This window comes from Petaurus breviceps, unplaced genomic scaffold (assembly GCF_028583685.1).
Source record: "Petaurus breviceps papuanus isolate PSGF00001 unplaced genomic scaffold, PetGlider_PUasm1.0 90779, whole genome shotgun sequence".
NCBI lineage: Eukaryota > Metazoa > Chordata > Mammalia > Diprotodontia > Petauridae > Petaurus > Petaurus breviceps.
Window position 1 is genome coordinate 5,379,903 of NW_027187344.1, and position 27,312 is coordinate 5,407,214.

Consider the following 27,312-nt stretch of genomic DNA (forward strand, 5'->3'; position numbering starts at 1 on the left):
TACCATACCATACCATACCATACCATACCATACCATACCATACCATATCATACCATACCATACCATACCATAGCTGTTGGTGGTTCTTCAAACAATGAATAGCCACTTACATTGTTTGTAATTCTTTCCTATCAGAAAAAGAGTTGCTATGAATATTTTAGTATTTGTATCTATCCTTTCATTTTATAGATGAGGCAGAGAAGGAAAGTGACTCGTCAAAGATCACACAACTAGTTTGTAGTCCAGCTGGGGTCAGAACTTGGGTTTTCTGTCTATCCAATCAGTAATTTTTCTGCTGTAACTTGAGGGCATTTTTAAAGAGACTTAAATCATCTGGGCCATTGCCTTAGACTACTATGTCTCCATAGACAAAATGAAGGAGTGAGCCTTTGTTAACTGGCATACCAGTCTTCAACTCCTATGCTAATTGGTCCTGGATTTGGGTGAGTGGGGGTTAAACACAATACACAGCAACATGCCCGGTGTCAGGTGCAAAGGGGGGAGCAGGCCTTCAGACAGATCCCTGGAGAGTGTGCAGATGAGCAAAGGAGGGCTAGCCCGCTGCCACATTGGCTGCCAGCCCCTAAGCATAGAGAAAAGCAGATTTAGTACAAAGTGAGCATTTACAGTAGCCCTGGGCAATATTAAAGCATGAGATGGTGTATATAATGGTATGTTTCGTTTTTTATCAAACGTTTGTCCAAGAAAGCTGTGTATTAAAGCTCCAATACCTAAGGGTTTTCTTGTGAATTTTAAATCACTCTCCTAGTTCAACCTCAAAAGGATCTGTGGATGGAAAGGTTTTTTGATTTCCTTTGAAGTGGTTTGAAGAAGTTGATTACTCTTGGCACTCAAGCAGTCTTTTATGACACTGTTTATAAATAATTACTCATGAGCAGGGCTGGAGTTTCAAGGTGTTAGATTTTAAGAAACCAGAATTAATCACATAATGTGCGAGAGAGAAATTAGGTGGAGAGAAAGGCAACTGATGTTACCCTTTTAAAGCATTTTCATAGATTGTGTACAATTTTGGTGCCACTTACAGAAACCAATAAGGGGAGGGTTTTCCCTGCAGCCTTCCAAGTAAGATAACTTTGTCAAGATGAATGGGTAATTTGAGTCTCAGGCTTATTCTAGGAGTGCACCAGCCTGGATACATCTTCCTTTTCCTCTGAGAGAGAGCAGGAGAGTGATATATATATATATATATATATATATATATATATATATATATATATAGAGAGAGAGAGAGAGAGAGAGAGAGAGAGAGAGACCCATCATTGGAGGAAGAGTACACAGAAACACGAGGCGAACTCAGCTGAACCAAAGCTTTGGAGAAACAGGCAGAGGTTATGGACAGCTCAAGCTAAAATTAGCTTTAGGATTATCATTTCCCTATTCACTCCCCTTCACTATTGCCTGAATAAGCCTCTACTCTTTCCTTCCTCTGGACCTTTGGACAGGCCATTCCCCCATCCCTCCAGAATGCCCTCCTTCCTCTTGCCTATCACCTTATCCAAATTTCTTCCTCCAAAGGCCCAAGTCAAAGCTCCTCTTTTCTATAAAGATTTCCCTGGGGGCAGCCAGGTAGCACAGCCAGGAGCACCGGCTGCAGTGTCGGGATGACATGGGGATCAAGTCTGGGCTCAGATACTCAGCACCACACCCAGAAATAACTGGCCGTGTAACCTTGAGCAAGTTACTTAACCCTGATTGCTTTAAAAAAAAAAAAGATTTCCTTGGTCATATTAACCTATGCTAATCTCTGTCTTCTCACTTCTTATAGTATCCAGAGCATTCTTTTGGTAAGTTCGTAAGCTTCTAGAAGACAGAGATTTAGTCTTAGACTTGTCCTGTTTCACCTAATGTATTGCACAGTGCCTTGCAGTCACTCAGCAAGCATTTATTTTAAGTACTTATTATGTACAAAGTCTTGTGTTAGGTGCTGGTGATGTATAGATGAAAAAGAATAATAGAGGCTCTGGCCTCAAGCTTCTAGTCTATTGGGGGGGATATAGCATGCACACAAATGAATATCATCAAAGGTTCATTGTGTTAGAGTCAAAAAGAGGTACAGACAAAGGACTATTGGAAAAGAAGTGGGAAGGATAGTCGTGGGCTGTGAGGATCAGGGAAGGCTCATGGAGGAGGTGGCATATAACAGAAGAGAAGACATCCAGTAGTCAAAGATGAGTTGAAAGTGGATTCTCGGCTTGGTGGATGGCCTGCACAAATTCTCAGAAGCAGGAGAATGCCTAAAGAGACCAGGAAACAACTAGCAGTCTAATTTGTCGGGAACATAAGAGAGTCATGAAAGAGAGGAATGTGAAATAAGCCTGGAAAGGCATCTCCAAGTCAGATTGTGGAAGACTTTAAATATCAAGCTAAGGAGTCTGTATTTTTTGATGCAGTCAATAATTAGTCACCAAGGAAAGGAAGTGTCATTAATCCTATGCATTAGATTATTTTGGTAGCCATGTAAAATGGATTGAAAAGAGAAGAGATTGGGGCAGGAAGAATGACTATATTGTAGGTGACCAGCAAATATATATTGTTGAGGAGGAGGAGGAGGTGGAGGAAGAAAGACTAACAATTTTACAAAGAAGGATTTAGAATGGGTGACCAAAAAATGGCACATGGTATACCTGCTACTATGTCTCTTTCATTAATTCAACAGATATTCGTTGAATACCCTCACTCCTCATTCTTGACTCTGTAGGGTGTACAAAAAAATCTGAGACATGATCCCTGTCTCAAGAAAATCAGTCTAGATGGGATAAAATAAGCACTAAGGAAAAGCTAAATAACAAAGTACAATATAGATATGAGCATGAAAATGGGTGGTACCAATGATTAGTATTAGAGGATTTCAGAGGAGAGGGAGACAGCAAGAGCTGAAGTGTTCAGGGGAAGTTTCATGGAAGAGACAAGACTTGAACTGAACTGTGGGAAGTGTTTGGCTAGATAGACAGGACTGTGGAAGGCATTTCAGGTCTAGGGAATAGCATGAGCAAAGGAAACAGCTCCCCTTGCCAGGGGTAGATCAACTTACAGGGATAAATTAGGTAAAGTCCTCTATGCTGGAGCCCTTCTGGATAGTCTAAATTCTGGCCTTATTTGTAATGGAGTCATATCTTATTTATGAGTCCCTCCTATTCATATTACATCTCATTCTACTCCATTCAATATGGAAAGGGAGGGAGGGTAGAGAGAGGACAAGACGATTGTATCCACATCTGAAGGCAGCATTCATGTGCCTGTTCAGAGATCTTGTTGAGTCTAGATTGATGATCTATAGTAGTAAGTGACTTTCATTATTTATTGTGGATGTTGAACTATCCAAAGTCTATTTTTGGATCTTTAACTGCATGAGACATTCAAGAATAGTATAAAAGCACAGAAACTGACAAGGAAGGAGCCTCCCTTTAATGTTAAATGGAGTAGGGAGTATGGACTGAGGAATATGTTGTTTGTCTAAACAATAGGATGGAAAGATGTTGCTGAAAAAAGAAGACTGAGGTAGACAGGACTTCTTAGGGAAAGCATTCCCAGAGGTAATTTTAATTCAGTTTCCTTAGTACTATCTAGAAATGATGCGAAAGGACACTGAACTTGGACAATGAACTGCCTGAAAGAGAATATCCCCAGGGAGCTGTGGAGGTCGCTTCATTCCCTCTTGACAATTTAGTTTTCTTTTTGAAAGGTACCATGCTTCCTTCCCTGTGTTCTCACTGGGGGTACTATCTAGTCCCTTTATGTCCCCTCAAAAAAGCTACTGGGAAAAGAAAGGGCTTTGGATTGCAAGAGCAGGTGAGATCCATGCCTGCCTGAAGAATCGGTCCTTGCCTATCAGTTTGGCTATCAGGAGTTAGCGATACCTGATGGAGGGAACCATGGGAATGTAGAAGAAACTTGGCGTTTGTAGCCAAAAGGAGCTGGCTCTGGTATTAGCAGTTTCCTTTGTATGTAAAGTAGGAATGGTTATAATTATTATTCATACTTTGTACTTCCTAGGTTTTCTTTGAGGATAGTGCTGCCCAAATCTTAAAAATATTATGTAAATATGATAGAAAAAAAAGAGGCCTGCAGAGAGCTCAATTAGCTTAACGATATATCTTCCCTGGGTCAGTAGCTAAGCAAGGAACAGAAGGTGGATCTCCAATGTCCCCATCCCTTGGTAGTGGATGAAACATTCCCTCCTTTCACTGGGTATGAAAAAAGAATCCAACAACAGTCAAGAGTCCATTCCCTCTGGAATCTGTGTAGCACCTTGGTTTGAAAAGACTCTCCAGGGGACATCTGGTCTCCTCTTCCTTTAGTCCAGACTGCAGTTAATTATCTATCTATTCCAACTCTTAAGATGGCAGTCTTTTCTTTCAAAACCACCAGAGACCCTAAACTAATTCTATGACCATTTTGGAATTGAGGGCAGGGAGCATCAGACTATGATACAGAAACTCTCAGGCAGCATTTCCTATTTGCATAGAAATGCCCATATCTGAAAACAAAGACGTTCTTATCTTGGGTTTTATAAATCTAGTTCAGACACTATGTGCTCCTTCCTATTATTTCTCTGGGTAAAATGATGTGGAATACAATTTGCTAAATAAAAAAGCATAAATATAAAAATGCTTTTGAAGGTCGATTTACATAAAATACAGCTTTATTTGGGAGAGCGTCTCAGAGACAAAGTTCCTGTTTAAAATGCTTTATGTTGTTTGAAATCCCAATTGTTCTTGATATTTATTAGTTCAGCAAGTAAGCTACCTTATCTGTGTCCCATTGGAGTAAGAAAAATAAACCATCTCAGTGATCACTTACCTCTCTAAACACAGAGAATATGTTCTTCTGTAATAGTATCTCCAGCATAGCCTTGTTACAAATGGTTGTGTCATTTAAGGAAAATGAAATCCTGGGGAGGAGAGGAATAAATACACCCAGAGTACAGCAGACATGGGAGGATGCTTTGTGATGTTGAGATTTGATATTTAAATCTTTTCATTCCACAGTGCCTAGGATTTTTATATTGGGCCCACCTGCTTCTGGAAAAACAACTATTGTAAGTGCATTGTATTAAGTGTTATTTTACAGTACCATCTCATTCACCCAGCACTGATGGGGAATTAGGCATTCTGTATAAGTGAATTTTTGAGATGTAACATTTATTAAACATCTGCTTTAAGTAGAGTCCTGTACTAGGCACAGAGGGAGCTCCAAAATTTAGATAAAGTCCCTGCTGTCAAAGGAGTCTAGGAAGGGGATAAGTCACAAAGCTATCTAGTTACAGTGAAGCATACACTATTACATGAAAGATGTAAAACAATGGTACCTGAAGTCCAAGGGGAAAGGTCAATATTGATGGAGGAGAAGAGGTGGGCTACAGTTAACACAAGAGATGACACTTGAATTATGTTTTAAAAGATATCTTAGAATTCAGTAGAGAAGAAAAAGGAAGAGGGGTATTCCAGGTATTATAAGAAACAGCATCAGCAAAGACACAGGAATATGAAAGTGCAGGACATGTTTTGGAGGCAGAGAATATAGTTCAATTTAGTTGGATCATAGAGATAATTGGATCTTACTCCTTTATATGTATCTACAGTTAAACATTTTTTTTGACCATAGTTGATTGAAACTTTTCTCAAATAATATATTTGCTCGCCTACTTAAATAGAGAATGCTGAACATAATTTGAGCTTGTTTTGTTGACTCAAGGCCATCCTTCTAAATATAGGATCAGAATTTTATAATTGGAATGGATATCTAGCTGAACTTTGTTTTATATCATTTGTTATGCTATATTGCCATATAATGAAAGTCCTGTTGAGTTGTTTGTTTCTATACTAACTGGCTCCAAACTGCCATGTTTTTCTCACTTGGTGACTTCATTACTTCCCATAGGTTTAATTGTCATCTCTATGTAAATGATTCCTAGATCTATATCCAGCTTCTGTCTTTCTCTTGAGGTCCAATCACAGATCACCAACTACCTACTGGAAATTTGTAACTGAATGTCTGTAAATATCTCAGATTTTTCATGTTCAAAACAGTACTCATTATCTATTGCCCAAAATTTATTCCTATTCCATATTTCTCTATTTCTGACCTGGACATTACAATCTTAAAAGAAGTCTCCGAGGTTCAGAGTCTCAGTATTATCCCTGTCTCCTTTCTCTACTACCCCCATATATCCATTTGGTTGCCAGATTTTGTCATTTATAACTCTATAACATTGCTCCCAACTGACTCCTCTCTACTCACATGACCACCACCTTAATTCAAGCCTTTATCACCTCTCCTCTGGACTATGCAATATTGCTTCCTGATTGTTCTCTCTGCCTCTTCTTTCCCTTCTGCCATACATCCTCCAAAAAGATGCCAAACTGTTTCCTAAAGTACAGGTCTGACTGTCACTCGTCTACTCAATGAACTCAGTTGGCTTTCAGTTGCCTCTAGGAGCAAATGCAAATTCCTCTCTTTGTCATGTAAAACTCTTTATAACCCAGCCCCGACCTTCCTAGCTTTTTTACAGATACATTTTATATCTACATTACTTCCTTTTCTATATTCTGTGTTCTAGCCAAACTGGACTCTTGCCTTTCCTCATACTTGGTGTGCTGTCTCCCACCTCCATACCTTTTTACTGACTTCCCTCCCCTATCCCCCACCATGTGCTAGGCATTTCCTCAGCACTTGGTTCAAATACTTCTATATAAAGGCTTTCCTGGTTTTCCCAGGTACTAATGTCCTCCTTCTCCAAATTATCTTGTCTTTATTTTGTATGTCTTCTGAATATATTTTTGTACTTGTTGCGTTTCCCCCTCCCCAGCCCCTACAGAATATAAATGTCTTTGGGGACAAGGATTGTTTCATTTTTGCCTAATTTACACTGATGTCTGAGTTTACTTATTCCTATCTCTGTCTTTCAGAATCCATGTCTTTCTCCAATTTCACATAACTTCCTTGTCTTCATACCTTCACATCTTCCCCATCTTTTCCAGTTATTACTGCTATGTCCCTCCTCAAATTATATCGTACATATTAGGTGTATTTTTTCTGCACATTGTATCTCCTCAGTACAGTGTAATCCCTTGAAAGTAAGAAAGTCTGAAAAAAATCTTGACTTTTTATTTCATGGGTATAGGTAGCTCTTAGGAAGAAATCCCCTCTCCTGATGTAGATCAGCAACTCATCTGTGATTTGACAAAAAGAGCTGCTTAGGACATGAGAGGTTAAGTGACTCTCTTGGGGTCAAAGAGCATGGGTCAGAGATGTAACTTAAATGTAGGTCTTTTAGTCTTTCCATGCTGCCTCTAGGGGTGATTATGAAAAAATTAAAGAGACAGTTTCAGTTACATTAAAAAACTTTTGCATGAGCAAAATCACTGCATCTAGAACAACAAGAGAAGCTGTCCAGTGGGGGGAAAATTCACATCCCATATCTTGATAATAGCCTGCTATACAACAATAAAGACCAGGAGTTATTTCCCAATTAGATCAGTAGTCAAAGAATATTAACAATTTCCAAAAGAAAAATTACAGACTCTCAATAATTTTATGAAAAATGCTTCTGTTTTACTATGTCTAGCTTCATTCTCAACTCCCATTTGTATTGGCAGATGTCCTGAGAGTGACTGATGACTAAGATGTTTTATATTACCATTGCCCCATGTGGAGTAGGCTTCCTAATATTGATTAATCAGTTGATATCAATTAGCCTTACAAAAGACTATTTACTGAGATTTAGTAAGGATAGATTAACTAAGATATTCCTCAGAAAACTGGGAGTCTGGCAGCTGGGTGGTACAGTGAATAGAGCACTGGCCCTGGAGTCAGGAGGATCTGAGTTCAAATCCAGCCTCAGACACTTTGCACTTACTAGTTATGTGACCTTGGGCAACTCACTTAAACCCAATTGTCCTGCCTTCTCCCTTCAGAAAAAAAAAAGTTAAAAAAAAATATAACTGGGGGAACACTCTCCCTCTTGGACTTAGGTACTGAATAAAACACATGGAGGGAATATATGTTATTAAGATGTATCTCCTGGATTTGAGAGTCCTTTTCTTTCTTCTTGGAGTTTCTTTTTTTTTTTTTTTGCTTTCTGGAGGGCAATTGGGGTTAAGTGACTTGCCCAAGGTCACACGGCTAGTAAGTGTTAAGTGTCTGAGGCTGGATTTGAACTCGGGTGCTCCTGACTCCAGGGCCGGTGCTCTATTCACTACATCACCTAGCCACCCCACTTCTTGGAGTTTCTAACAAGTTTATTTCTTTATGTGGAAAAGCTGCTTTTCTGTTTATAGGACATGGGGTTTTAGCAGTTGGGTAAATACAACAGATCTTTCTTTAGGGACATCTTTTCTGTAGACCCAGCTATTACTGCTATCAGTTTTTATCGCTGAGGGGATTTTTTTTTTTTTTTTTTGCGGTTCTTGCCATCTTTCAAAGCTTAGAAGGTGATAACTTGATTCATTCTATCTCTTCAATCATTCATTCACCTAAGATTTGGAAAGAATAAACACAAAGAAAAAGAAATAGGTATCGTGAATTCATGACCCCATAATAGTTAAGTAGGAGATGGGTTTGATACCCCTATCTGGAGGTTCATAGTAGTTCTTCCTCTTTACCAAAAAGTTTCCAGAGAAGAACAAAGGGCTGAGGGAGAGGTACTAATAGATAATTTTGTATGTGAACTCAGTTTGGGCTCCATCATTAGTCCTTCTGGCTCTGAGACCAATTGGACAATTCCGTGTCAGACCATAGACATTAATACCTTGGTCACTCATGGCTAGAAATTGAATCTCCAAAGTTCCATGCATTGTATTGAAATTATCAGGGAATATTCTATATGTCTGAAAACTGGACCTTCATTGGCAAGTCCCTGTTATGCTTTAAATCATAATGTTTTGGGCCAGGTCTGATGCAGGCCAGTCTAGTGGTTCATGGTTGGGATTGGAATAGAATTGTAGACTATATAACCTTTAACAAAAAGAATTTTACTCAGCAATATCATGGAAAGATTATTTAACAAAGACATAGTCTTTGTTCAGTTGAGAACAGCTTAGCTCTCTGTCATGAATTTGCTCCCATGGTTTGCCCAATCAGAAGTGTGTATTGACTAGCCCAGCAGTGGAAAGGTTGAGCCTGAGGAGTACTAACTATTCATGTACTGGGTTTTATTCCATAGATGATGGGGAAGCTATGTCAGTGATTGAGTCTCTTGAACCAATAAGTATCAAAGACAATTTCATTACTTTTTTTTTTTTTTACAGAAAACTAGCCATGTGGCAGGGACCTTCCCAGTAGTAACATGTTGCTGCTTTTACCATATTCCAACCCTTGGTGTCAAGATTGTAAAGGTTTTATAGGGAATTTTTCACCACTTAAATGACCCTAGGGGTATCAATCATCATTACTTGACAACTTAAACCTCAGAGATAGAAGACACCTGGCAAAGGTAGCACTGGAGGAGGAGATACCCAAAACACAGAATTACCTTCTGGTAAGACCAGTTTTAGAAATCCCAGATTTTACCTTCTCCACCCTACCCTTCCTTTGGAAGAACTAAGTCTAAGATCTTAATAATACATTCCATGTGTGGGGGGGTTGATATCAGGCAGTTTATTCAATGAATAAACAGATCTTTCAATGTAAAACAATGTTGATGAGTAAGAGCAGTGCCAGGAACAGGGCCACAGCTCAGATGATGACACTTTTGGCACAGTCAGAATCACCTTTGGTAAGGTAGCTAAGAAAGCCTAACCCACTTGCATACACCTCTCCTAAGGATTGAGTCAATACAAGGATTGAGTCAACATTAAGTCTCATAATAATCATTTTCCTCTCATGTTCTCCAGTCTATCAGCCAGCACCTTCCCTCCCCAAGAGCTATCAGAGGAGTGATACCAAATCCTTGGTCATCTAAAGAGACCTCTTCTGAGGGACTTCCCTTTTCTTCCATCAGGCCTGGGTTAGTACTCTCCCTCACTTTTCGTCTAGTGACTCAGATTGCCACAAAGTTGGCTAAGGGATCCCTTTTTTCTGGTAAACTCATACCATAGTTATGGAGAGACAGTCCCATCCCTCTTTAGAAAGTACAGCACTGCCTCCCCCTGCCCCCATTTTAACCCTTGATCTCTTAAGCCTCATTAAAAAGGAGTTATCTGAACCATCCTAGGGGAAAAGGGGACTGGCTAATTAAAAGATCTAAGCCATTTTCCTGGGGTATCCTCCCAAAGAGGAGGGACATAAGGCTCAAGACAATTTCACAGAAGATGGAAAATGGAAGGGGATGGAAAGGGTTAACCATAAAAAATGTCTCATAATAGCCTGTCTTTGTTGGATAAGTTTTCTTGGAGGCTGAATCCAAGAAACCACTGGTCTGGAGAGTTCAATTTGTTTCTGGGAAGTGGAACACCCAGCCCTGGTAATGAGTGGCATAATCTTGTAGCTGTTGTTTTGAGTCCATTCTAGTATTTGTATGAGGTTCTTCTGTTCCCTCATTCATTAAGAGAGGGAAATCATGGAGTCGATCCCTAGGTATGGTGCTGGCAGCAGTGTGGAGGGGCCTTAGCAGTACCAAGACTACAGTTAGTGAAAGGCTACAATGGGCCGGCTTCCGCTGTCTGTTCAGCTGCATGTATTCCTATGCCGGTGCCTGCCTGAGGGCCTCTATTTGCTGCCTTTGTTACTCCATTGTCATTGCCCATGCTGTTTCCTATACCACTACCTGCATTCCTGCCTATATTGCTGCTCAAGCTACCTCTATCACTCCAGGTACCTGCTGTTGCTGATACCTGCTTGCATCATTGCCAGTTCTTCTGGGACCGTGCTGCTGTCTCTCGAAGGCTAGGCTATCCCCCTTTGCCCTCCCTAATTTTTTTTAACCTCACTAGAAAGAGGCAGACTGTTGGGGGGGCTATCAGTATGCCCAGGTGGATAACATGGGCTTTCTAAGACTTGAAGAATACAGTAAGCTTCAGGGTTTTCTTAAAACTATAGGAAAGTATTAGTAGTTCATTCTGGATTTTGTCTAATCATCTGAGTTCTTCCCATATAGTGTATTCCAAAACAAAACAAAAAAACAACTCTTGACCATATGGACTGGCACCTGGATTTTCTTGAGGTTGACCTTCTATTCCTCGATTCTTATAAGAGCCACTATACAGTCTAGGCCCTCTCCCATTGTGGCCTCATCTGTATCAGTGAATGATATAAATATAATATCAATGGACATTAATGCCCTTAGGAAATGGGGCACACTTTCAGTTCTCTGACCACCTGACTGTGGCAATATGAGGGATAGTTTAGGTAGCCCTGAAGAAGGATGATGAAGGGTATATTGTACCACTTCCCAGGTGAAGAAGGTAGATTACTTCTGACTACTCTCAACTATTCTTTTTTTTTTTTTTGGAGGGCAATTGGGGTTAAGTGATTGCCCAAGGTCACGACTATTTTTGTGTGAAGTGTCTGAGGCCGGATCCGAACCCAGGTCCTCCTGACTCCAGGGCTGGTGCTCTATTCACTGTGCCACCTAGCTACCCCTACTCTCAACTATTCTAACAGAGGAAAATGGGGATTATCAAGGATAAAAATTCACACTTATATCCTCAGTCTTCTTTGTTGGATATTATGCCTAAAGGTGTCCCCTAAAGTTTCATCCAAGGCCTGTTTTTTTCTGTCTATACTATCTTGCTTGGTGATCTCATAGGCTCCCATGAATTCAGTCATCATCTCTGAAAAGATGATTCCTTTTTTAAAAAAGAAAATTTTATTTTCATTCCAAATTATCACCCTTCTTCTACCCTGTCCACTGCTTAGGAAGAAGGCAAGAAATAAGATACCCATTATATATATGAAGTCACGTAAAATATTTTTCCACATTAGCTATGTTACCAAAAAAAGCAAGAAAAATAAAATGAAAAAAATATATGCTTCAATCTGCACTCAGGTCATCAGTTCTGTCTCTGGAGGTGAATGGCATTTTTCATTATGAGTCCTTTGGAATTGTCATGGATTATTGTAGAGTAGTTGGGATCCTTCGCAGTTGATTATCATAACAGTACTGCTACTACCATGTACATTGTTCTCCTAGTTCTGCTCACTTCACCTTGAATCATGAGCAAATGATTCCTAATTCTATGTATCTAGTACTGGTATTTTTTTCTTTGCCCTAGTCCCACTGGACTACTGGACATTTCATACTAGATATTCCTTAAGCAACTCAATGTGTCCAAAATAGAATTCATCTTTTTTCCCCAAGTCCTCCCCTAGCAAATTCTCTAATATTGTTAGGGAATTTTACTTTCCCGTAGTTTTAAGAAAGCCTTAAGACTTATGGAATTCTTTAGAAAACCCACTATGCCCACCTGGGCAATCCCTCAAAAAGTCTGCCTCATTCTAGAGGGGTTAAGAAAAAGACAGAGAGGATGAGTAAAGCAGGACCTGGCCCATAGGCAGCAGCAGCAGGGTCCCCAGAAAAATGCGCAGTGGTATAGGCAGGTAGGAGCATCAGCTGTAGCAGAATCAGTAGCGGTATGCCTGGGATCCACCATCTTCCCATTTACCCAGGTTTGCAGCTTTGGTGTCTTCCCAGACTCCTCAGTCTCACTCATCATCATTTGCCAAATTTTGATTCTACTTTCACAATGTCTCTTGGACACACACACACACACACACAGAGTGTGCTTTTATGCACATGCATACACACATGTGTTATATATGTGTACACAATACATATAATACACAAGGTGTGTACACATACAGGTGCATACATGTATATATACATATATGTCTATATATGTATGCCCTTCTTTCCACTCACATGGCAACCACCCTAGTTTACATCTTGCTTGGACTATTTGTTATAGCTTTCTGATCACTCTGCCTCAAGTCTCTCCCCATTCCAATCCATCTTCCATTCAATAAACTCTGATAACTACCTTTTACTTCCACAGTCAAATATAAAGGCCATTTTTTGACATTTGAGACTCTTCACAACCTGACTTTTCCCAATTTTTCTGTCTTCTTGCATTAATTTAGTCCCCTGCACACACTCTGTGATATAACCATATTGGTTTGCTCAATATTCTCCAAACATCACACTCTGTTTTTCCTCTCTGGGCTGCTGCCTTTATACTTACTGTCCCACCTGGCTGGAATGCTTTCCCTCTTTGACTCCACCTCTCAGCATCCCTGGGTTCCTTTCCTTCTAATATTAGCTTCCCTCTACTCTGTATATATCTTGTCTATACCTAGGTGTTTACATGTTGTCTCCCCCATTAGAATGAAACTTTCTGAAAACAGGAAATTTTTTGCCCCCCCTCCCAGTACCTGTAGTTTACAGTACATAGTAAACACTTTAATAAAAGCTTGTTGACTGATTGGAGCTTTGTTGAGTGATTGATTGGTAAATTGGGGCTGCCTAGTTCACCACGAGGAGGTTAGGAATGGTTGTAATAACTGATGTAATGAATTTGCTTTAACTCTTTGTAGTCAACTCGAAGGTTCCAGGAGCTGTCTTCTTCACTGACCGTATGGAGCTGTTATAAGGCGAGTTGATGAAGTGAAGTGATCTAGCCTCTATCGTTAGGAAGGAAATCTTTCATCCCTCCTGGGATCCAGTATTGTCTGGCATTAACTATAAAGGGATTTCCATTTATTGATTCCTACAATAATTGGCATAGGTGTTACTCTACTTTTTTTTTCTTTTTTTTGGAGGGGGGAGGGCAGGGTAATTGGGTTTAAGTGACTTGCCCAAGATCACACAGCTAGTAAGTGTTAAGTGTCTGAGGTCATATTTGAACTCAGGTCCTCCTGACTCCAGGGACTGTATGCTCTATTCACTGCGCCACCTAGCGGTCCCCGACTGTGACCCTCTTAACAGCTTATAAGGAATTTTTTCAATGTGATGAGTAGCCCTGACATGCCCTGTAGGATTCACCCAACAGATGGTTAAGGAGTTTGACAAGGAGAGTAAAAATAAAGCAAGACTGAGTGTTCCCTGGCTCTTAACACTTTTAGAAAAGCTTGGTTACTAACCTAAGGAAAATGAAAATAAATTGTGTATTCAGCAACTATAGGCAGATGTGGATGCACTTTTAATTTTTAAGTAACCTGCCTTAAAAGAGGAGAGATGGCTTCTAGATTTAGTAACAGCACAGGTTAAAATGGCAGTGCTGGAAGACACCAATAGGCTACAGTTAGAAAGCATGATCTCTGAGCCAATGATTTTGATGAAAAACATGCTATATTCTGATGAGATTAGAGTTATAAGAAAGAGAATGGGATCAGGAGTGAGGACAAGAATTGGGAACTGGCACCAGTGGGGAGAGAGCTTCTCACCTATTCTGTTGCTCTTCTCCCAATACTATCTCCTGGGGAATGACGTCTGCTGCAGAGAAATTAAAGGGTTCATAATCATTTACCACCTAGGAACTTGAAAGGTAGAAGAGAAATTTCTTTTTTTTTTCTTTTTCTTTGTTATTGTCTTTGAATTTTAAACTTAAATACAAAATAAGAAAAGAAAAAAAACATTGCCATGTACACAGCAGAACATAAGAGAGGATTCAATAAAAAGCAATAAATGTCCATTTCAAGAAAACCTATATAATAAATACCACACATTATTTTTAAAGCTATCCATCTTTTCTTTATTTCCTTGTATGTTTTCTTTTGTCCTTTGCTGTGTACTTTTTACTTTATTTTTTTACCCTTCCTCTGTCCCCTTTCTCTCCCATGAAGAAGGCTACAATAAGTACAGATACATGCACACATATCTACATATATGCACATAGATATTCATAAGCATACACGCATATATACACTCAAACACATATGTGTAAGACTATATTATGCTTATTTCCACTTCTCATCTGTTTCTCTGTGGGTGGATAGCATCTTGCTTTATACATTCAAGTCTTTCCATATTTTTCTAAATTCATTAGATCATCATTTCCTACATGTTTGTATAAAAGGTGTTTTGTGTTTATATTCATGTAGTCCCTGTGTCTGTTTTGGCAGGTATACTCTCATTTTTTTTAATACTATCTAGTTATTTTATATGATCTAAAATTATTGATTAATATGGTTGACACAGTGTAGTTGCCCTGTATTTTTCTTTTAATTAAATCTTATTTTAACTTTAAGTTTGATATCTTGATTACTATCCCAGCTTTTTTATAGAATAAATTTTACTCCTGAGCTTTATTTTATGTTTGTGTGTATCTTTCATTTTTTATAGCATTTCCTAAAAACAACATACCATTGAATTCAAATTTTTAATCTGTTAATCAGTTTTCATTTTCTGGGTAAATTCATCCCATTCACATTCTAAACTGTAATTACTTGTTGTATGTTTTCCTCATATCCTTCTCACCCTACTCCTATCCTCTCTCCTCTACTTTATTTCTACCTGCTACCTTGCTTCCCTATTCCTTAATCTACCCCCCTCCAAAAATCCCTCCCTTATCCTCTCCCTCTGTCTTGCCCCCTTACTCTCTTATTTATTTCTGAATTTAGAAGATTTTTATAACCTTCCAAATATGTATATATTTGTTGTTTTCTCTTTATCTAATTCCCATTAATCTACACACCCTTCTATACCACACTTATCCTATTCCATATCCCTCCCTTACTCCCTCCTATTCCCTTGCCTTCTTATTTCTAAATTTAGAAGACATATATATAATTACACACATACATGCATATATTTTATACACACATATGTGTGCATATACACATACAATACATAATAATACATACATATTATATACGTGTGTGTTTATTATTCCCTCTTTAACCCATTCCCAATAAGAGTACTGTTAGAGAACTACCCACCTTCCTCCTCCATCTAATTCCTCTGTATTAGTTCTTGCTCTCACACCTTATTTGTATGAGATAATTACTCTGTTTACCTTTTGCTATGTCATTTTGCTTTGTAGAATCATGTCATACTCATTTCTACCCCATTCTTTCTTTCAAAGTACCTAATTACTAATGACAGTCTTAGACATATGGTTTATATTTCCATGTATAAAAATTAAACTGGGGCAGCCAGGTAGCACAGCGAGTAAGAGCACCGGCTCCAGTGTCGGGATGACCTGGAGATCGAATCCTGGGCTCAGACAGTTAGCACCCACCCAGAAACACCTGGCCATGTAACCTTGAGCAAGTTACTTAACCCCAATTGCTTAAAAAAAAATTTAAACAATTTGTCCTCATTGGGTACCTTTTAGTTAATCTTTGATGTTTACCTTCTATTTCTCTTGGATATGTCAAGTTTTTTCTATTTAATTCTGTTCTTTTTGCAATAAAATCCTTAAAGTCTGTCAATTCATTGAATATCCATTTTCTTTTGTTTAGGATTATACTTAATTTTGCCGGGTATGATATTTTTAGCCATAACCCCAGTTATTTTGCTTTTCATATATAGTGTTCCAAGACCTGTGGTCTTTTAGTGTTGCTACTGCTAGGTCTTATGTAATTCTAATTGTGGCTCTGCCATGCTTGAATCCTCGTTTTCCTGTTGCTCATGATATTTTCTCCTTAAACTGGAGTTTTAAAATTTGGCTGTGATATTTCTGTAAGTTTTCCTCTGAGGAACTCTTTCAAGTGGTGATCAATGGATTTTTTTCTCTTTCAACTTTCTCCTCTTGTTCTAATAATACTTCAAGACAATTTTCCTTTTTTTTTTTTTTTGGAGGGCAATTGGGGTTAAGTGACTTGCCCAAAGTCACATGGCTAGTTTTTGTGTTAAGTGTCTGAGGCCAAATTTGAACTCAGGTCCTCCTGACTCCAAGGCTGGTGCTCTATTCTCTGCGCCACCTAGCCACCCCTCAAGACAATTTTCTTAAATTATTTTTTGTATTATTGTATCAAGATTTTTTTTTATTGTAACTTTTAGGTAGTCTGATTATTCTAATGTTTTCTTAATCTGTTCTCCAGATCAGTTGTTTTTCTTATAAGATGTTTCACATTCTCTTCTATTTTTTCATTCTGTATAGTTTATTTTATTATTTCTTGGTCTCTTATAACTTTGCTGGATTCCCCTTGTCCAAGTCTAATCTTGAACGGAATAGTTTTCTTCCTTAAGATTCTGGATCTTCTTTCCCAGTTGGTTGATTTTTTTCATAATCTTCTTGTTTTTCTTTGGATTATTCTTATTTTTTAAAAAAAAAATTCCCCTCAATCTCTCATTTGATTTTTGAAGCCTCTTTTGAATTCTTCTATGAATTCTTTTTGGGCAGGTGCCCATTTCACATTATCTTTGTGGTAAGAGAAGCTTTTTTTCCTTCAGTATCCTCCTCTGAAGATGAACCCCAGTCTAATCTAGTTGCATAGTAACTATCCATGGCTGGGTTCTTTCTCCTTTGCCTGCTCATTAAAACAAAATTTTTTTAGCATCTTATTATTATAGTCACTTCTAATTCTGGGATGTGGTGCCTCTGACCTCAGTTCCTTCTTACTGTTATTTTTTGAGCTTTTTCCTGGGCCCAACCTCTGCACTCCTTTCACCCCCCCTCCAAGTTACAGCCAGGGTCCCCTGGCATACTATGTTGGAAATGCTCTTCCTCCCTGACAACCCTCCAGTGGCTATGACCTTTAGTTCTGGCCTGGAACAGAGACCAAAAACTCATCTCTTCTGTAAGTGCCCACAGCCAACAGTATCCCTGACCAACTGCCTCTACACTCACCAAATGTGTGCTGGTTCCATCTTGCCCAGGATCATGTCTCAGCAGCACAGCTGGGCCTGGTGTCCTTTGTCAGCAGAGGCTTCCTCAATCTGTTCCCACTCAGATGCCTGACTCCCCACACTGTCCAGGAGGTGAAAATTCCTGTGGCTAAAATCAAGTCTAACTCCCAACCCAGCTGCCACCAGGGCTCTTTAGATTGCTGTTTCAGCAGAGATACCTGGAGGTGTTTACATTTCACTCATCTAAACCTCTATCTTGGGATCTTTCTTCAGATCTTCTCTGTTGTTCCAGGAGGACCACTGTTCTGCCCCAATTCTTTATTTACTTTTTGCTGCTCTACATTGACCCTGAGGTGCTGTTTTGTCTTGTTTGTGGAGGAAATCTGGAGAGCCTGGGATTTTCTGACCTACTCTGCCATCTTCCAGAATCCTCTCAGAAGTTTAAGTAACGACCTGGAACTGTGATTAGGGATGGTGTGTCCTACCCATCTTGGCTTTTGTTGATAGAGAATTCCATCTGTTTGGGGAGACTACAAAGGATTTCCTCTTGCAAAACCAGCTGAATCATCAGTTAGAGGCCATGGATAAGGACTGTTCCTTATCTCTGGGGAATTCTGCAAATTTTACCCTACAAAGATGAAATCTGTCTGCATCTGGTTACCTATAGGGGAAAGCAATAAAGGAAATTACATTCTTCAAAGAATTGGATTTGGTATACTGGATCTATGCCCCTTCCTTGAGTGCTGGTGTATCTAACAGTAGTAGTGCTCAGTATCTAACACATACTTAAGGGGTCAATCAATGTTTGACTGATATTGACTGACTACCCCCAACATACATGCTTTCTATGACCAGACTGCTTTGAGTGTAGTTAGATCTTGGATTGAGCCCTAATTGAGTGATATCAAATATTTTCTATGAGACTTCCCTGATAGGCCGCCATGTAGGCTCAGGCAGATCAACTGTTGAAGTTTAAAGATTAAAGACACTGGGATGGCACCAGTGGCTGTCTGGGCAAAGTGAGTTGTCCACACAAATAAGTACTCTGGGGATGATAGGAAGAGGCACTATGCCTGCTCCATCATTTCCCACCTGGCTGTTCACCTGGACTTAATCATTGTCTCCAGAAATTCATTTTTTGGCAAAATCAGTTCACCTTTAAATTCACATCTCCTCAGGGCCCCCTGCTCTGCCCCTTAGACCTCTCTCTCCCTTTGGTTGGAGAGGGTGGAAGATGTATCCAGATCCAATATTTAAGTAGGGCTTCCAGGGCAGATCCTTCATAATTTAACCCTCAGTACCACTGGATACCCTTCTCCCCACTCCCTTTGCTTTTTAGCTTCTTTCAATGTTCTCCATTAGATCGTGAGCTCCTCAAGGGCAGGTCCTGTCTTTTGCCTTTCTTTGTATTCCCAGTGCTTGACACACAATAGGTCCTTAATATTTGTTGACTGACTGCTACATTAGTTGAAGATTGATTAACTCTTTTTTTTTTTTTTTGCTGGGGGGAAGGTAGGGCAACTGGGGTTATGTGACTTGCCCAAGGTCACACGGCTAGTAAATGTTAAGTGTCTGAGGTCAGATTTGAACTCAGGTCCTCCCAACTCCAGGACTGGTGCTCTATTCACTGCGCCACCTAGCTACCCCTTGATGAACTCTTCAAATATATTGATGACAAGATTATTGATCATTGGCCTATGATGGTGTTAGTAAAATTGTATTTGGTTATCTAGGACTGGTACAGTAAGTATTTTTCTGCCTCATTCCTGTAAAGTCCCATCTCTACCAGGTCATTCCAAGTTACTTAGTTCTTTGTGCCTAGATTTGAGGGACAGTTGGGATGAATCCCTTTAGTTGAGGGCCAAGGATGATTTGAGGTTTGGGCTGGTTTGACTACAAGTCCTTAAGGGAACTGAAAGCCATGTGTCAAAGTCATTCAGGTTAGGAAAGGTGGGGTCACCAATTATATGAGGCTGCAGATACTGGCAGATAGGTTACTATTATTCCAGGGGACCTTCAACAGGTCCATTTGAGTATCCTTATTTCTACTGGAGACTTGGGGGAGAAGACTACTCAGGGAAGGAGCACCCTTCTTAGGTGGAGGTAGGTGGCAGTTTCACTGTCCCTCTCCCCCCATCTGGGTCATAGCTATGGTGGCTAATGATGGTGACTATATCATGAGTATAAATATTATGAGCTCTTGGGAGTCAAAATGAGTTGTTTGAACCATCCTGGAAAGATAAAATAATATCAGGTCCCAGGTAGGGCAAAAATTATTTTCTTCCTAATAATGGAAGATGAAAGAGGCCAGAATACTTTTCAATACAGACTCCTCTTATAAAAACCCTGAGTCATTTTCAAAGAAGGTAGGCGATATCTGGTGGCAGTAGTTTATTGAGAGTAGAATAAAATAATTTTACTGATTGCTGTGGCCTTTTCTGACCTTATCAACTTGGTGGACTAGGCAGCCCAGACCTCAGGAAAATGGTGTGGAGTTATTATTTTTGCCAGTGCCTCAGTGCCTTTTTCCCTATTCCTGTGTGAGTTTACCTTCAGCTGGGAAGAAGTCCAGTAAAAGTAGAACATGCAATTGTTAAAATAAAGAGGTTTATTCAATAATAACATAGCAAGTATTTTTGGCTAAGATACAGTGTTGCATTAGTTGGATGTGGCCCCCTTACCCCCATATTTGCCACAGTGGCTCACCAGATCCAAAGGAAGGGTGTATTGACTTGAAAGGCAGTGGGAAGTTAGCAAGTTTGAGGAGTGCCCACTAGATTTTATGCCTTAGGCAATTGAGATGTTTTGCCAGTGGTTCAGCCTTGATCCCTTGGACCAGTTAAACCATGAGAACAGCTTGGTTGTCTTTTTAGGGAAAAAGAAACCTATATATATATATATATATATATATATATATATATATATATAATCTTAGTAGTAGTAGACACTGCTCCTAGAAAAGTCTAAACTATTCATAGTCTTTGATCCAGCTATCTAGCTATTGCATATATATGTGTGTGTGTACATAAAATATGTATATGCATGTGTGTATATGTACATATATACATATACACACTATATATGTGTAGGTATAGATATATTTCCCTCATTTATCATAGTCAGAAAGGCTACATGTATTCCAAAATATTCATCAAAGCTCTATTTGTCATAACAAAACACAACACAAATTAGTAGTTCATCAATTTGGTAATGGCCAAACCATTATGGTTTATGAATGTGATGAAATACTATTGAGGTTTTAGAAATTCCATAAAACAAGGTGAAAACAAAATTTAAGAACTTAAGAAAATTTTTTATGAACTAATACATGGTGAAGCACTTAATCAGGCCTTGGAGAATAATATCAACAGTGACTACAATAATGCAGATGAAAAGAAACTAAAAGGCTTCCAAATTTGTTTGATTGCAATGAACAGCCTCAGTCCTAGACAACAAGGGGATGAAGCTCATGGGTGGGAGATGCAAAGTCTGTAAGATGCAGGAGCTCATTTGGTTGCTCTTTTTCTTTTGTTTGTTTGTTTTGCACAGCTTTGCCTGTTTTTCTTTTATTACATGGGTAGGGGGGATATAATGAGAAACCACTGTGGGATACAAATGAAAGATACTAATAAGACTTAAAAAAAAAGAAAAAAAGGGAATGATGCAGAAAGCTAAGGCACACAACCCTAGACCCAAGAAAGCAAGATATTTATCGTGTTTCTACTGTTTTGCCATCAGTTTAGTCTTCAAAGGATGAATGAGGGATAAGTAGAATCCTTGAGGTAGCAGAGACTTCAAGAGGCAGCATGGTAGAGTGAATGAGAGTTTAGTCCAGACTGTGAAGACCTGGGTTTAGCTCCAAGCTCTAATTACCCATTACTTGGGTAACTTTGGGCAAATCACTTCATTTTTCTGGGCATCTGTTTCCTAATTTGTTAAAATAAGGAGGGTTGGATAGATGATCTCTAAATACCCTTCTAACTTTAAATCTAATAAGTTCATATAGTCTGTTTTCCTATCTCTAACTATAAGTGTACCTGAACTTTCGAAGGCAGTAGCTATGTAAACATAAGCACATTTTAAAAACTCTTTTGCAAAAGATAGAAAGTAGAAGGATCTAAGCATTTTAATATAATTTACAGCATCATTGAATTTTAATTTGGTAAATATATTCGTTTTCTTTACTGATGTTTTCCTTTTTTCCATTCTTTCTTCAGGCGATGTGGCTTTGTAAACATTTGAATATCAGCCTCATTACAAAGCAGAACTTAATATGGAATGAATTTTCGATACTAGCTGCTAGAGCAGCTGTAATCTATGCATCAGAGCTGGTATGACTTTTTTCTGTCCCTCACCCCACGCTTTCTCTGGGTAGCATAGGGTAGTAATGCTGCTAAAGTACTAGTTTATAGACAGACTAGTCTTGATTTTTGTTTGGATCAAATGAAGGAAAATGGTTCTTTTCAGGGGATAGAAAGAAGACATATTTAAAGTATCATAGGTGAGTGAGTGGGAAAGAGATGGGGAGAGAATTTTCAGGCATCCCCTGAGCCTGGTTGGAATTGAGGAAAGATTTCTATAATGCTAGCTGCTAGATAGAAGAAAATAATAAATAATGATAAAAGAATTGCTTTGAATGGATGCAAAGTCTCAGAGTGCTTCCTTTACAAGTTTTCTCATTTCTTTTGCATACTCTCCACAGGGAGCAGGGAGGGAGTGAAGATGAGTTTTTCTATTTTACAGATGGTAAAACTGAAGCCCTGAGACATTATTAAGTGGCTTTTTACCTCAGGTTATGTAGCACCTTAGTGGCAGAGCTGAGCCATTTGTTTACTCCCTTGCCTTGACATCATAATTAAGAGTATCACTTCCTAAGCATCCTGCTATGTCATTTAATTCCATGAGAACAAATGTCACCTGTTGGGGCATGTTTGAGAAAGAGTTCTACTTACATGCTTTTCTTTCAGAGACTTCATCAGGGTAGTTCTACTCTTTCCATGGATGCCTATTGCAGGCCTTTCCAAAAGATAGCCTTCAGGAGCTGCTTTGACCAGAAAGATTCATTGTCTAGTGTCTGATCCTTTGATGGAATCCCTTGCACCACTTCCTCTAGGCTGCTCCTTGGCCTACAGATACACAATCTATCACCACGTTCACGTTTGAAACCTTTTCAACTTGTTAAAATCAGTACTTAGACTCCACTGTCATATCCTTCAGGAAGCTGGGATCATCATTCATTCAGTAACATTTCTCAAATGTTTATTAGGTACTTAATTTCAAAACTTAGATAAATACTCATTCTCCGCTCTTATGGTACAATCTAGTACAGCATTGTGGGAAGACTAGTCTTAGACTTACCTAAGTGTTCTTAGCTCTGTGGTCCACTTTAGCATTATATATACCATGGGCAAAAGATGAGTGAAATTGCCAGGATTTAGGCCCTCTAAGCCTTAAAGTCCTAATTTAAGGGCAAATACCTCTGCTGCCTATAGGATTTGGTTGCTGTGTTTCCTCTTAAATATTATATGAATAGATGCTTCCAAAAGACAACAAAATCAGGAAAATGGACAGCTCTGGTACTTACTAGTTATGGGACCTTGGACAAAGGACTTCAATTTTCAGAGGAAGAAGAGGAAAAAGAAGAAGAAAAAAGAGAAGAGGAAGAAGAGAAAGAAGAAGGAAAAGAAGAGGAATAAGAAAAAGAAGAGGAAGAAGCAGAAGCATTCAGAGGGCAGTTACTATTACTCTCAGATAATATGATAAAGACAGTTAATAACAAAACATTCTGGTTCATTCCTTCCCACAAATATGCACAGTATCCATGGGAGGAGTAACCTTAAACTTAGACCATAACAGTAGTGAGGCACACATGTAAGAAACATGTGTGACAAATCTTCTATTTAGCTATCTTACCGAGTTATTTTGATTTTTGATTTTTAATTTTTTTTTTGCTTTTTGGAGGGGGGAAGGCAGGGCAATTGGGGTTAAGTGATTTGCCCAAGGTCATGTGGCTAGTAAGTGTTAAGTGTCTGAGGCTGGATTTGAACTCAGGTTCCAGGGCCTGTGCTCTATTCACTGTACCACCTAGCAGCCCCCTTCTAGAATTATTTTGAATAAATCACTTTGTAAATCTTTAAAGTTCTATATACACATGAGTTATTATTAGTTCCACTTATATCTCTATAGATCTTAAGCAGTAATAAACATTTGCACCTATGTAGTGTAGATTTTATTCAGAAGCTTTTTCCATCTACATATTCAGATCTTTTTGATCACTGCAGATAAATTAATTTTAATCTGGGGCCATCCTATTCTTTTGATGATAGCTGTAACTGTAAACATCTTTGTATCCCAATCCAAAATAAGTTGGCAAAGTGAATCCACACTGAAATGTGTATACAATCCCTCAGATATCGTTACACTTGGGTTTTTTTGCCCTTTTGGGCCGGTTCAAAAGACCCGCAGTTGGTGATACTTCACTTAGATTTGCCACCCTTTTTGGGAGATAGGAAAAAATATTTTTTTAGGGTCAGTACCTGCCAAAGTGGATGATGTGACTGAGGCATGACCTGAAGTTTTCCAGCCACCTCTGTTTTCCAATTCCCTTTACTTTTCTGGCAGCATTTATAAATGAAAGAGATATTTGATATAATAAAAGTGGAATTCCCCACTATCTTGCCCCAATGTCTGTGTATATTTGCAATATTAACTGTTTGTATTCCTATCCTGGGGCACTGGAAAACATCTTTGGGCTTAACACAAATGTAGAAAAAAATTATCTAATTTTATATGCTACAATGGGGAAAAATGTTTATTTCTATTGTAAAGATGATTTTATTAGGTTCATAAAATTCAACTTAGATGACAGAATTTGTAGAGAATTCTCTTGGGTTTAATTATACTAATTATCAACATATTTCAGATCTTATCAAGCACTTTCAAGGGTTCCTTGTTGGTGTTATTTGGTTCAGAAACACTGATGGGAGGGAAGATGAAAAGCAAGGCTGTCAGGACTAATCAGATAGTTAAAGGAGTTTCTGAAGGACTGAAATTGGTGAGGTCTTGGTGGTTGACTGCGTCTGTAGAATATAGTCTGCTAGGAAAACAGCCATTAGTTACATGGTTTTCTGAGGTCCTTTGGATGCTTAGGGATTCCTTGTGGCTTTTTTTTTTTAGGAGAAATAGCCAACCTTTTCAATACTCACAAATATGTTCATTTTCTCCTGCTACTTTTAGCCCTTTCAGCCTAGCGTATATCTGTATGGACTATAGAACTCCACCATAGACATTAAAACAAAGATAGGACCTGAATTGTAGATTAGAGAGACATACATCACTGTGGGCATGGGAACATTTATGCAATCATGATACATCCAGGTACTGTATAAAGGGGAGTCATGCCTAGATAACAGTGACTGCAAACTCAGTGTGAGTGAGGTGTCTCATGGCAGCTAAAAGCTAACCCAGTCTTAGGCTATGTTAATAGAGGTCTGTGAGGAAGTGATGGTCTTGCTCTCCAATGCCCTAGTCAGATTACATATGAACTGTATTGTGTTCAGTTCTGGGCACTATACTTTAGGGGGAAAATTAGCAATTTGAGAGGTAACCAGAAGGGTGAGAAAGACTATGCCATACGAAGATATTAGAAGGAACCAAAAGGATTTAGCTGGGAGAAAAGAAGATTTGGGTTGTGATAGGGAGAAGTGACTGCAGATGCCTGTCACCTTATTGTTGATCACTGGGGACTGGATGGTTAGGCAGGTATCCCTTTTCTCCTTTACCATTCTATGACTTTGTTTTGTTTTTGTCTTTTTGGAGGGGGGAAAGGCAGGGCAATTGGGGTTAAGTGACTTGCCCAAGGTCACATAGCTAGTAAGTGTTAAGTGTCTGAGGATGGATTTGAATTCAGGTCCTCCTGACTCCAGGTCCGGTGCTCTATTCACTGCACCACCTAGCTGCCCCTAACCATGCTATGTCTATCTTCCTTCATAGAGGATGACTTGTAAAGACAGAGGAGTACCATTCTTTGAACATGGTTGTACAACAGCTATGTCCCCTTGCTAGGACCTTCATGTGCCCTTTTGGGGTCCCATGTATAAGATGAGGGGATTCAATAAGAAAGCTGAAGAGGAATCCTCGATCAAAATGAGGGCCTGGAATTTGCTTTAGTTTGGCAGGTGTTGATCTGGGGAGGGACCTTGACCCATTTACTGACACATATCTCATACTTTAAAATTTACAAAGCACAACGGTGCCCTGAGGGTAGATAGCAGATGAAACTGAGGCTCAGGGAGCTCAAGTCACTTGGCCAAGATCAGGTAATTAGTAAGTGTCAGAGTCAGGACTCGAACTCCAGGCTTATGACTCCCATAGCAGCAGTGCTTGTCCTACTTTCAGTTTTTTCTCATGAGGAGCAGTCTCATGTATTCTCCTCCCTTCACACTAATGGTGCACAAGCCCGCCCGAAAGATAAGAACCTGAAGATTGTCCCCCGAGGGAGAGAGGGAGCCCCCACAACTTTGCAAGTGTCTCACAGTATTTTCAGTCAACAAGTTATGTCAGCAAAAATTTGTTGATAAATTTATCCTAAATGGAAGTGGTGCTAGGTAGTGTAGTGGATAGAGAGCTGGACTGGGAGTCAGGAAGACCTGACCCTTGCTAGCTGTGTGATCCTGGGCAAGTCACTTAACTTCTGTTTACCTCGGTTTCCTCATCTGAAAAATGAGGATAATAATAGCCTCTGCTTGCTAAGGTTGTTGTGAGGACCAAATGAGATTATAATTGTAAAGACTTAGCACAGTTCCTGGCACACACTGAGCACTATATAAATGTTAGTTGTTATTATTGCTGTAAGAACTATGTAGGGAGTGGCTAGGTGGCACAGTGAATATAGAGCACCGGCCCTGGAGTCAGGAGGACCTGAGCTCAAATCTGGCCTCAGACACTTAACACAAAAACTAGCCATGTGACCCTTGGCCAGTCACTTAACCCCAATTGCCCTCCAAAAAGCAAAAAAAAAAAAAAGAACTATACTAGGTACTATGAGAAAGGCTACATATATATATGTGTGTGTGTGTATATATATATATAAAATGTATATGTATATATCTATCATAATATAACATTTATATAATATATGTATATATACACATATAATATGTATATACAAGGCCCTTTTGGTTTTAAATCCATAATCATATATGTATATACATTAAAATAATATATATGAGATTATACAGATATACACAAATATATATGATTCTTTTATCTATAAGATTACATATGTATATATAAATATGCATATATCTAAGATTTTGTATGTGTGTATATACACACACACATATACTGTTGTTCAATTGTTTTGTTTGTGTCCAACTCAACAACTATATGTACATATGTGTGTGTGTATGTTTATGGATTTAAAGCCAGAAGGGACCTCAGAGGTCATATAGCTCAATACTTCCATTTTACAAATGAAGGAACTGAGGCTCAGGAAGGTGAAGGTTTTGTCCAAAGTCATACAGGTTTTAAGCATCAGAAGCAGGATTTGAATTTAGGTCTTTTGGCTCCAGAACCATTGCTCTTTGTGCTGTACCATGCTGATAGCCTAGACATGGTCCCTG

At 39.0% G+C, this 27,312-nt stretch overlaps 1 protein-coding gene across 1 annotated transcript in view; it reads left to right on the forward strand.

Annotated features, from left to right (window-relative positions):
- Positions 1-27,312, forward strand: part of AK8 (adenylate kinase 8) — a 159,532-nt gene that overhangs the window by 5,141 nt on the left and 127,079 nt on the right. Inside the window, exons 3-4 of the mRNA XM_069069175.1 lie at positions 5,010-5,059; positions 21,907-22,020. Of these exons, the coding sequence (XP_068925276.1) occupies positions 5,010-5,059; positions 21,907-22,020 (164 nt within the window). The remainder of the gene's footprint in view (positions 1-5,009; positions 5,060-21,906; positions 22,021-27,312) is intronic.